The following is a 12,889-nucleotide window of genomic DNA, read 5'->3' as shown; positions in this document are numbered from 1 at the left end:
AAATGAGAGGATGTACGGGAGGATTACCACGGAGCCGGGGAGTCATACCGAGTTGCAGGACAGAATGAAATGACATCCATACATGTTGGACCCGTAGCCTCACCTAAACAACACTACACCCAGTTCCCAATGCCGCCCAAAATCGATCCAGACCCTGATGGTAACACTACAATCGACATCGAAAGCATTCAAAAGCAGAAACATAACTCACAGCGTCTAATCAGACACTGACATCGACCCGGTTGTAGAGCGTTAACGCCATCTTGGATGGGGTCCAGTCTCCAGAGCCATAGCCAGAGCTTGTACTCGCTCGGTTCCGGTGCAGGGACGGGCCCGTCTTGATCTTGATCCCGAGAATCCTCCCCCTACATTTCATGCAGGCGTGCCAGCTCCAGGCGTCAGACTCCCCCCTCCCAGAAGAACACAACGAGGGAGATTTACTCCCAATGCTCGCACGATTGAACATTATTGGCCGCTTGAACCGTGTGAGGATGCGGACATGTGTACCTGTGAAGCCACCAAAGACGGCTTTAATAGTATCGCTGCGTGTGGATAGGGCTTCGGAATCTTGTCAATGATATGTGGGTTGTCGTTGTGAATGTTTCAACCTGGAAATGGGAAGGGTGAAAGATACGAGGACGTTGAGCGCCAAATACACTCTGAGTACCGTCACAAAGAGCTGTCCCACGAAAGCGTACTGCAAAAGAACATGAGGACGGTGGTACCACAAAAGCAAACCAAGGTGTACCACGAAAGAGGTCAATACGCACCTTCAAAAACATAATAAGGTGAGATTGTCTAGACTCCCCGCGACACATTCGCATAGCGCAATGCACTTTCCAGTCCCTCCGTTATCTGCGCACCAAGTCCACCGTATGAGCTCGGCCGCCTGCAAATCCATCCTTATCCCTGCTCTTCTCTTTCCTCCGTGTCCATTTCCGTGAGAACCCTGTCAGCGCTCAGATGCCGTCGTTACTAGAGGTAAAAAAGAACCAATGGGAGGGTATAATGCGTGCGAGAAGAGCCGTTGGTTGTAAGTATATGCGGTGTGTGTGTATTGCGTCGTCGTTTACAGTGTGTGGTCAGAATGCAGGAGCCTGTCCACATCTCGCCTCGTCTGTAGCTTCTTCCTCACCGTCTTTAACAAAGACACCTTTCTCGGAAAGGGGGGGCGTACAGGATGCACGATGTAAAAACACAGGAATGAAGAAAACTGAGTGAGGAGAAACACTCGCGTGAGGATGGGTGCTTTGTTTACTTTCGGGGTGATAGGACAACAGACCGCGGTCTGGACTCCATGCACGTGTTGCCGCTGCCCACAGGCTGCGCAGAGTCAACGGGTTTTCCGTTCATAGGAGTGGGTGTCCCAAACGGGAAATGACCAAAAAATGGAGAGAAAAAGAGAGAGACTCACGATGCTTTATTTTTGTCAAAATTTTGAAGAGAAATTACTTGAAAGTACTCGAGAATATGTACGGATTGTCACAAACATAAATTTTGTAAAATACCGTGTGAAACGAGAAGCAAATTTCGCGCTGACGCGCGTCCGAGAAATGGTCCATGTAAACATGTACCTTTTACTTTGTCTGTACTCTAAATTTGTCTGATATTTTCTACCTGGGCATTATTTACTTTATATGTGATCTAGAATATCACTCAAAGAGCCTCAAAAAATCAAACCAGGATGCCCGTCGAGCGTGAATTGAATACGGAAGTGCGCAAATGTGGCTGTGTTGCGGCACCTCGGCTGGCAGATAACATTGGGGGTGGCAGATAACATCCATACGTATTCTACTGATTCGACAGCACTTACTCAAATTTTAAAGGCACTTATGTGTATACACATCCTGTACATACTTGAATACATTTTTTTTTATTGCAGTTCACTCAAGGTTTTATGGTGAAAAGTGTGAAAAGAGTAAGCTCGGATTCTGCCGGGCAGATAACATGGCAGATAACATACCCACACCTATGATTGGTAAACCAGTCAACGAGCAGCCCTTTGAGCTGGGGCGCGCAGCAGTCATTGCAGGTGTAACTTTGAGTCAAGGGAAGTGGATTTTGTCCGCGTCAGTTTTTCTTTGCTTAGTTTCTTTCTTATCACAGATATCGATGCTTCCACACTTCGTTATCAATGTTCGGCATGATCAAGCAACCAACACATAGCGTACACCTGCTCTCACGACTGATATTGAAACTTCCTTAAAACTTTTAGAACCATCGAAATTAGGCTCAAAGTACTTCAGCTGCTGCGTCCAACTCTGACACATCAGTGTCACGCTCGCGTTAGCGATGCGACGGACTCAACGCACATCCGTACTCACTCCCAAGCCAAATGCCAATAACTGGCACTGTTTTTGTCTTTTTTTGACCTAACGTCCTGGGTATTGCTAAGTAGTGTCTTTGACTTGAGAAATGTGACATGATAATGAGAGCAGTGCACAGTGCAAGGACTTTAGCATTCCGTGTTTCACATCAGCAAAAGTGACAAGATCCCCAAATGCCTTGTCAAGGCATTTGGAGGCGTCCAAATGCCCCAAGGCCCAAATGGCCTTTTATTTTGATTAACGAGAGACTTGGATATATAAAAGGCATGGAATGTTTGAATCTAATCCTTTCGCTAAAATTTGAGAATTCCCAAATCATTTGGGCAACATTTAAGAGTGCCGAAATCATTTCAGCAACATTTGAGAGCCCCAAAAATGTTTGTGGCTCTCACAATGCCATTTTCCTTTTGAACCTCATTCCTCGCCACCACTTCCGGTAATCGCACAGTGAGATGCAACAAAAAAACAAAAGTTCCATTAATCAAAGCACAAATACAAGTACACAGGCAGCAGGTACACATAACCTAAGACGCAGAATGAAAGCCAAGTATAATTACACGATTTTTTCTTCGAAGAGTCAGCCAAAGTCACAGTAGTTGCCTAGGAGTCCAAAACGAGCACGAGAGAGGTGAGAGCCAAGAGATACCAAGACGTTGACAGTAAAGGAGAGCCAAGAGAGCGGTAACAAGAGCAGAAGATTCTGAAGCGTAGTCAGTAAAGATAGGGAAAATGTGAGATGTACTTACCAGTTAGTGATGTCCGGGAATACATTCATCTGGGGCCCGACACTGGGATGACGAGTGCCAACATCCCTGCCGGATTGCATCTTTGAGCCTCTCCTCATCGTGCGGTCGGCCATATAAGATTCAATGTCTTGTGTATTTGCCAGTTGCCACTCCGGAGAATGGGTGGCATGTTGAGCGTAGGGAGTAGCATGGAGTGCCCGGGGAGTGGGATGATTACGAGACAGACCCAGAGCCGGAGTGGACGCGCTTGCAATGGTGTTAGACCCATCGTAAAAGAATGGAGCACCTGCGGGATAGAACGAAGGTCCGAGAGGTGGCTGGGCTCCAGCAGCATGAGGCCCTGACATCTGTAAGCGGGGGTCAATATTGGAGTCCATTGGGCCGGCAGCGTATTGAGGAAGAGGCTGCCGGCCAGGGATACCTACACCTTGTTGAATAAACAAAGCTGGCGACGGAGCATGCATTGGAGGAGGCGATGGCGACAGGGATTCACGTTGATACTGAGAAGGCGGTGGTGGTGGAGGATTGGCAGCGTTGGCCTTGTCCACGCGGCTAGCCTTCACCTGAGCCTTCATCTTCTTGAACGTAGAAGTAGTCGCTTCTTCGTCTGATGAGCTACTCTCCGTCACGGAGTCGTCTTCAACAGGAAAAACTTGCCTGGAAAGAAATGTTCAGGGACCAGAATGGTTAATGAAAAATCACGCACGCATTCCACCATGTAATAAAATCCGTCCACCACTCGGGGTCGTTCTCTCGGGCCCACTCCAGCATTTTTACGACCTCCATATAGAATTCTTCGTAGTTGAAATGGTGATCGTTCTGACGCCAGTCCATGCAACCTGAGATGGCATAACGATACTACCCAAGAAGGTTAGCATATGCGGCATGCATTAAAAAAAACATACATGAGTGCATGCATAAGCAATGCTCGGTATCGTCACCGACTTCATGTGGTGTTTCCGAGCCTTCCCAAGCCCCGTACGAGTCGCACCGGGTGTCTTCAAAGCCGATGATGGGGACATGAATATATGCTGAAAGACCTAGTAAAATACATGAGTAGAAAGTAACAAGGAGCAAGGAGACCATACCGCAACCAGGGCGGGAGCCATAAACATGCCCTCCAAGACATGGTCGGGATCGTACTTGTCGTATGGATATATGAGGTGTGGCATGGCCTTTGCCTTGATGGTTACCTTGTTAAGCATAAGCTTGCGACGGTAACTTGCAAAAGTGATTAGTATAGCAAACACAGATGTACGGAAAACTCACTCTGGATCAGTTTGATACTGCTTAAAGCAGTCGGCAGGGACCAAAAGTGCACCAAGTTGCGGATGCTTGAAGCCTCGACTTGTCTTTTTGGAGTCGTTTGGATTGACCGGAGGCTCGAGCCGACTATTTGGCAAGCAAAGGGCAGCGTAGGTGAGCGCATCTTTCTTGAGGCTTGAGATGTCGTTTGATCGGGCTGTCCCTGCAGCGGTAATCATCTAGATAGACAACAGAATGTCAGATGAAAAAAAATACAATGAAAATCGTGCATATACCGTTTTGCAAAGTCGGTCTAGGTAATCCGGATCCTTCCCTATGACCTTCATATCGTTGTCAAAAGAGGGAACGGCTGCTCGGAGCTCTTCATAGGTTGCAAGAGCTCGTTTATGCTTTTCTGCAAACCTAATAAGGTAAAAAGTTTAAGTGAAATATGCCTTAGATAGTAAACTCGAACATTACTTACTCTTCCTGTGTGAGAGAACCGAATTTTCCTTGCTGCGCCTTCAGGCCAGTAACGATAACATGCTCCCAGTTGGTATAAATAGCACCATTGCGAATGTGCCATGCAGCATGGTGCATGAAGGGCTCGAGAACAGCCCTAAATAACAAAACCGTGTATTAAATAGTGAAAATTAAGAAAAAAACCATACTCACGAAGCCTTTAACTTTTTGCGAGAGGTCCTGGTACGAAATGTGACCTTCAATGCTTTCTTCCGCTTCCTGATGACCACCTCTTCATTATGGTCCGGGTCCGTATCCGAGTTGCTGTTGTCACTGTTGCCACTGCTGATATCTTCTCTAGGTGCTGCATTCGGAGGGTTCGGAGGGGTCTGCTGAACAGCAGAACCGGTCTGAGTAGCAGGTGGCATAGAGGAGGATGTGGAGGAAAGAGGACAACCAAGGAATGTGTTTCAGAGGTTTTCGAAGACGCCCGTTGACCACGTCCACGTGACCTAGTTCCGACGCGTCTGACGCGACATCTCTGTTCAAACTTAGCCTTCACCCTAGTTCTATCGTACTAACTCATGCTGCTATGCAGCACATTTTTTATATTTTCCTTCTGGTTATGGCAATCTGCGATGCATGCGAACAGACTTTCAGCACGAAACATGCTGTCCGAATTCACAGAATCACCTGTGCTTCTGTGCTCGCAGATTGGGAACTTGTCTGCAACCCACAGGATCTTGACCAGAGGACCGTAAGCTCAAAGCGAGCTAGGCTGGACGACGAATTAAACAAGGAAAAAGAACTAACGGAACCCAATCAGGTATGACTAGCCACATTGATACTTATCAGACTGACACAAGATTCAATTTAGGATGCCGAATGGGAAGATGTCCCTGCAACCTATGAAGATGCAGATGTCATGTCCCCTCCAAGCCCTATTTCTCAGGCACCTCCTAACATCTTTGTTCCCCCTCCCACACGGTCAGGACGTGTTTGCAAATATCCCAAAAAAAACGTTGATTTTTTGCCAAACTCGTCGACCCGCATCCCTCACATGCCAGCGCCTGTTCCTCGCATCCGTCCTGCTCCCAAGCGTGTGGCGCCACGCGAACCAACTCCTGAGCCAGCGGCCCCATCCTTTGAGCCCACGGTTGTCGTTACCTTGCCGAATGAGTTTGGCATGTACCGCGAGTATCCCACCTTCCCTGAGCGGGAGATTGACGACTTCGAGGAACTTGACAACCTATGCAATGCTCCGGGGTTAGCAACATCTTTACCGAAAGAATCAGGCTCTCGACTTGCCAAAGCCATGGGAATTTCTATAGACGCTGCTTTGGCCTCAAATCGGTTTGCACCCTTCTTAAATGCAACCGTTTTTTGCCTCATGCATTGGTTCTACGGAAACTCCAACCTGAAATCCGTGCAGGAACTCGATCACTTGGTGAAGAATGTTCTGCTTGCCGAGGATTTCCGTGTTGAGCATTTAAAAGACTTCAGTGCTCAACGGGAATTAGCTCGGATGGACGAAGCAACAAGTTCGGAATCCCATTCAAGCTCACATTCGCAAACAGAATTTCAACGTGACCAAGGATGGATTAACTCAACTGTGAAGATATCTCTGCCTTGCGAGCAGCATCAGCATGCTTCTGAAGACGCGGCACCAGTTCTTGAGGTACCGAACGTCTATCATCGAAGTCTTGTTGGCACCATCAAGGCAGCACTTCAGGATGAAAGTGCCGAATTATGGCATTTCACACCTCACCGCCTTTTCTGGAAGCCTTCCCCGTCAAGCTCCCCTGAACGCATTGTCACCAAAATATACAACTCTGACGCGTTTTACAATGAGTATATCAACCTCCGGAAACAGCAGAATCAACAAGTCCATCTCGGCGATGCACACGAGATTGCCATTGTTGCTTTAATGCTGTGGTCTGACTCTACCCAGCTGGCAAACTTTGGCAATGCGTCACTCTGGCCACTATACCTCCTCTTCGGAAATCAATCAAAGTACGTACGCGCACATCCAAGTAGTTTTTCGGCACACCACATCGCTTATTTACCTACAGTAAGATCTTTATTCTTTTTCTTTTTGTTTTATTTATTTATGTCACCCACTAGCTGCCGAAAATGCTTCAAGACATCTACATGAAGGCATATAATGGCCTTACAGCAACGGCGGCAACTATCACCCACTTAAAGCGAGAGCTGATGCATGCCATATGGCTCATTCTCCTAGACGAGGAGTTTATGGAAGCATACGAGCACGGCATCATTATCAAATGTGCCGATGGAATCACACGCCGTGTCTTTCCTCGGTTTTTTACTTATTCCGCTGACTATCCTGAGAAGTAAGTTACCTTTATTTACTCTGGTCCATGCTTTCTTAACTCTAGCCATCAGAGTTCTTCTAGCCACGATTCGATACCTCGCAAAATGTGTTTGCCCTCGATGCTTAATTCAGAAACGCTGGGTCAGTGGCCTTGGAACCCACGTTGATGGCCAGCGGCGCTCGCACATCCGACTAGACACTCAGCAGCGGCGGGATAGAATTGAAATTACCCGCAAATGGATCTATGTTCATGGAAGAGGCGTCAAGAGCACACGCGTTGAAGACATTCTTCAGGACACCTCGGCTGTCCCCACACGAGTACGTACAATCTGATATTTCTCTTCATTATCCCTTGTTTAACTGCTTTTTTGTAGAATGCCTTCTCTATTCGTCTATCAAAATTTGGTTTTAACTATCACTCTATGTTCGTCCCCGACTTCCTACACGAGTTTGAACTTGGTGTGTGGAAGTCTTTCTTCACACACATGATGCGCATTCTCGTGGCTGCAGGTGGTAACTGCATTCAGCGTCTTAATTGGAGGTGCGTACAACTTATTATTCTACTTTCTCATACTTATATGTCCACAGGTATTGCAAAGTAGCAACTTTTGGCAGGAACACGATACGTCGATTCCATCGGAATGCTTCGGATATGACCAAACTTGCAGCCAGGGATTTCGAGGATTTACTTCAGGTATGAATAATAGAAATATATTAAATCCGTGTTATCAGAGATTGACATACTTGTGTCCAGTGCTCTATTCCGGTGTTTGAAGGCCTGCTCCCCCCTGCGCACGACAAAGTTCTTCAAGACATATTGTTCACGTTATGTGAATGGCACGCGCTTGCAAAACTACGCATGCATACAGACTCAACACTTACCGGACTCGAGGCAACTACCCGGAGATTAGGAAAAGAGCTTAGATCATTCGTCTCTAAGATCTGTCCGCAATATTCAACAAAAGAGCTTCCGAAGGAGACGGCTGCTCGTGCCCGTCGCGCTGCTAACAATGCCAAAAAGGGAAAGCCTGCTGCCACTGGCTCTCTCGATGCAAAGACTTCGAAAATGCTCAATCTTTTCACATACAAACTTCACTCTCTTGGAGACTATGTCAAGACCATCTGGTTGTTTGGGCCAACAGAAGGGTATTCAACACAACGGGTACGTCATTTATTTTGTTTTATGATATGATACATATTGATTAACTACCTTTAGGGTAAACTCGAGCACCGTCGGGTCAAACGTTTCTTTGTACGCACGAATAAGGGCTGCAAGTTTGAGCACCAGATCTCTCGCCACGAGCATCGCGAGCACCTGCTCCGCTCTATTGCGGCACGGGTTTTAAAACTGGAAGAGAAGGAGTCTAGAGAAAATTTGGGCGCAAAAGAGCCACAGTCCAGTGCGCGCTCTTCCAAAAAACATTCGAGGCCTTCGAAGAAGATATCCTATGTCAAACCCCCACACATCGTTGCCACTTTCGAGTCTGAGAGTCTGCCGCCTTTATCGCCATCTGAACATCACCAAATGTCTACGAGCAAGCGATACAAACTGTATATTTACGAGTTTATGAACAATTACTGCGACGATGCAGCGGTTACAGAGGTCAGATCATTTGCTATATTGTGGTTACTCTAGTGAGTCTTTGCTGATAATAATTATATGATCATTACTAGGATTTTGTTTCGAGGCTTGAAGATCACTTCCTCGCTCGTGTTCTCGGTGATTTGGATCGAGACAAAACCACACATTTTCGGATGAAGAACGGGCGCAGATCAACATCCTCGGTGATCGCATTTACATGCACAAGGTTCTTCGCGTCAACTACACGACATATGATATACGACGCGAACAGGACTCTATCAATCCTCGAAACCACTGCAATATCATGACACTTTCTCGGGACTCTGAGGCTGACACCGACCACCCTTATTCGTATGCCCGAGTTCTTGGTGTCTTTGATGCTGATGTTCAGTATAATGGAGGTAAAACTCAACGCTTGGAGTTTCTTTGGGTTCGATGGTTTGAAGTGGACCATCGCTTTCGAGCAGGATGGGCAGCCCGCCGGTTAGATCGCCTCAAGTTTATCCATTCAGACTCACCCGATGCATTTGGATTCCTCGACCCCTCTGACGTTCTCCGAGCCTCGCACATCATTCCTTCTTTTAACAGTGGAATGACTGATAGTCTCCTACCCCCCTCTATTGCTCGAAGAGCATACTGGGAAGATGACGACTATCCAGACCACGACTGGAATTTTTATTATGTTAATCGGTACGCTACTTGCATTTGTTTCTATTTTGTATAATATTTATGCTAATATTCATTAAGATTTGTGGACCGGGATATGTTTGTGCGTTACTTAGGGTACGGTATCGGCCACAAGAGCACCAACCATTACACACAACATATGCGGCCAGCTTACTTCGGGCTTTACACCAATCTCGATGAAGAGCTCGGAATCGATGAAGCTCACCCCGATCTTCCCCTTACAGCCGAGCAGGAGGCAGAAATGGAAGCTTCCGAGCCTGAAGACGATATCGAGTCCGAAGAGGAGGATGAAGAGGATGCTAACGACAACGGATTTGTAGGGGAGGATGGCGAGGAACCCTGGGATATAGACGACACGGAGGCGGTAGGGTTTGCAGATTTCTGACTTGGCAATGTGTAAAAATAGAACAGTCAATAAAATTTGTCCATACAAAATTATTTTGTGTGCCTTTCGTTTACATGTAATCATTTGGCGTACATGGCAATCTATGTAATCATTTGAATGGACATAAATGTAATCTCAAGGATTGGTTCTTTGTTTATATTTTAGTTCAATAATTTCCCCGATGTTTTATAGCAAATAAATCATTAGGAATTCATGGCAAGTACATGAAATCATTTCTACTGGATTGTGGGCTCTACAAACACTTCCGAGCCCTCCAAATGACCACCAAATGTTTGCAGCGCCTCTAAATGTTGGTCAAATGTTTCGTGCGACATACTCATGTCACATGAATCATTGACCTTCCGAATAAGGCAGCTAAGGCATTTGTGTATCTGGTCACTTTTGCCGATGCATAAAATGCCAAAAACCAACAAAACCGGCCCCAAGTCCCGGCCCAAGAACACAATACCTCAGCACGACTCTGGTAATCTGACCTCCAGAAGGGAAGGTATAACTTTACGACCTCCATTTCTCGTTGGTACATTCTCGAAACGCGGGGTAAAAGTGAATTGAACTCTTGGATCATATGTAACCACCAAAAGCGAGAGGATTTATCAATCAGTGGAGTTTGTGAGAATTGAGAATGCAACAATTCAAAAAGACACTTGGACTGGAGACTCGGACTGCATGCGATATCATTGAGAGATGCTTCACATCAGGAAATGCTCCATTGACAAGTCAGGAAGCATCACAATTGTGATGCGCCAAATATAGCTTCTCAGATTCCTCGTGGATTGCAGCTTGCTTCGCAAATTGTCAAAAGAAAGCCTACTTATTCGGCTGCCCCACTGAGGGGAGAATTATTTATCAATACCTTTGACTAACGTAGCTATACCGTAGATTTTCCGCAATCAATTCGTATAAATACCGAGTATTTCTCAGCAATCTGTAGCACATCACCAGTCTACTATCATGTCCATTCCCGACATAACGATCCCAACCAACATTGAAAACTATATAGTTAGGGGAAGTATTAATGCTTCAGCAATTCAAACTGTCCTGATGGGTAAGCGTGTCTCTGAGTGGTGACCAAACAGGGTAATCGAATTGGTCAGGGGTTTATACAATGGTATACGGCGTCACCATGTACATTTATAGTGCGTAATTCAATTTTAAAAAATAGCAATCAGCAACACTGATACTTTATACAAGCTTCAAGAGGTTCAGGAAACAGAGGGTCCAGGAATATGACTGTGTTGACCACAATCACCGCTCTCTACTGGTTAAGTTTCCTGGACTTCATTCTCCAGTGGTACTTTCTGAACTGGGCGTTTATCATGAACGGGAACATCAAGGAATCGATCTTCTTTTCTTCATTGGACTCCCCACTGTGGGTTTCGGAATTGCTGCGGATAATCGAGACTGTTATCTTTGTTATTTCGGATGGACTTCTGGTTTGTAGCTTGGAAGGCCGTCAGGGGCACTACTTACTATTTCGAAACAGGTGTGGCGATGTTACCACGTATGGGGTGAATCAAAGCGAATTATTTCCATTCCTCTATTATTCTTCTTTGCGGAATGTGGTATGTGAAGATACTGTACATCCTCCATACCGCTGACTGTCGCTACACAGCTATGGTCATTACTCTGACTGTGGTTACTGCAATCTGGCCACCACCTCAGTCCCGCTCGAGAGCATTATTACACAATCGCATTGATTCAGCCTTTTTTTTGATGTGTCTAGTCACCACATTTATCGCCACATTTCTAATCGGCTATCGCATATACCCTGTCTCTAAGCAGAACACCGGGTCGAGGACCCGATACACCCATATCATCGCTATAATTATCGAGTCATCTGCAGCATATTTACTGGCGTTGCTCCTTCAGGTATTGTCCGAGACGATCCCCGAGTTTACCAACTTACAATCTCCGTTGGCCGAGTCGACTTACTACATCGATTCTGTCTCTTATGTTGTTTCTGTAAGTCTTTGATTCATATGCAAGGTGGTATTATTAAAACAGAAATGGTCAGGCGCTCGCACCTACGGCTATGGTTCTACGTCTTGCACTCTCCAACACAGATGATACCGTTAAAGACAGCACCCTGGCACATATATCAGACATGGACTTCGATGATGTTCAGCAGGACAAGGCCGCTGTTAGTGGTGCAGATTATACCAATCCGGATTGTGGATTATCTGCCCGTGTTGCGGGCGGAGAGAACGACCAAGACCTCGGTATGGACCAGATAGAAGAGCAGCCACGAAAGGATGATTAAAGTGGGAATAGTACCGCCTGATGTACTGCTTCCGTTGACCAAGGCACGAAGATATCAAAGTAGCGTGATATTTGGGTACATATTTATGTACAAAATACTACTTCTAGTGCGGTATACTAAGTACTGACAGGAATGTGATATATTACTTACTTAAGTATTGGATTGTGAGTTTAGGGGCTCCAAGTCCAAAAGATGGTCGATGGAGGTCAACTTGAATTGACCCCGATACAATAAATGTGACTTATTAACATCAACGTTATTTTTCAGCTGAAGGCTTGGGCAGTGTCAAATTCAAGGTTAGTCCACTAATTCCGTCACCGTGGTTCCCCAATTTGACTGGCGCACGGTGGCACGCATACCACAGTCGCCGTGGCGTTCTATGCATCCGAGTCAGACTTGGCCCGCATGCTCGCTTACACGCTGTGCGTGTGTATGGCGCATATACGAAGTATTTTCATCCCGGTTACTTGCCTTCTTCAACATAGATTGACCTTCGTTCATTCTCAAATCCAACCCCTCGTTGTCGTAGTTTCAGACGCATGTACAAACCTTTGAAACACCGATTTCACAGCACAACACTGTTCGCTTGTGTCTTTTAAGGCATCATACATTACGTCTCATCGTACTGCGTATTTCTATCTATCTTCCGATATTGATGCTTCACTGCCTCCATTGTAGGGATGTGAATGTGCAGTAGACAAGACAGTGGGAATGCGAAGGAAACAAAGATGGTGTGCAACTAGGCCTCCAATGCACTGAACATGAACATTCCAGAATACTTCACGAAGCAGAAAACATGCCAGACTAGTGGCATGCACACTGAGATACCCATGAGTAGT

The 12,889-nt window shown here is 46.1% G+C and overlaps 2 protein-coding genes across 2 annotated transcripts; one reads left to right on the top strand and one right to left on the bottom strand.

Moving 5' to 3' along the window:
• Positions 1 to 3,069: 3,069 nt before the first annotated feature.
• JR316_0009458 (uncharacterized protein) lies at positions 3,070 to 5,208 on the bottom strand (the record flags this gene model as incomplete). Its single annotated transcript, XM_047895160.1, has 8 exons — positions 3,070 to 3,730; positions 3,780 to 3,931; positions 3,979 to 4,113; positions 4,162 to 4,294; positions 4,343 to 4,557; positions 4,615 to 4,741; positions 4,803 to 4,937; positions 4,994 to 5,208. 8 exons carry the CDS (start codon positions 5,206 to 5,208, stop codon positions 3,070 to 3,072), a joined length of 1,773 nt encoding a protein of 590 aa, XP_047746619.1.
• Positions 5,209 to 11,016: 5,808 nt separating this feature from the next.
• JR316_0009457 (uncharacterized protein) lies at positions 11,017 to 12,050 on the top strand (the record flags this gene model as incomplete). Its single annotated transcript, XM_047895159.1, has 4 exons — positions 11,017 to 11,223; positions 11,274 to 11,352; positions 11,403 to 11,752; positions 11,805 to 12,050. 4 exons carry the CDS (start codon positions 11,017 to 11,019, stop codon positions 12,048 to 12,050), a joined length of 882 nt encoding a protein of 293 aa, XP_047746618.1.
• Positions 12,051 to 12,889: the final 839 nt, after the last annotated feature.

This window comes from Psilocybe cubensis, chromosome 8 (assembly GCF_017499595.1).
Source record: "Psilocybe cubensis strain MGC-MH-2018 chromosome 8, whole genome shotgun sequence".
Lineage (NCBI taxonomy): Eukaryota > Fungi > Basidiomycota > Agaricomycetes > Agaricales > Agrocybaceae > Psilocybe > Psilocybe cubensis.
This window is presented reverse-complemented; position numbering and strand designations above follow the sequence as displayed.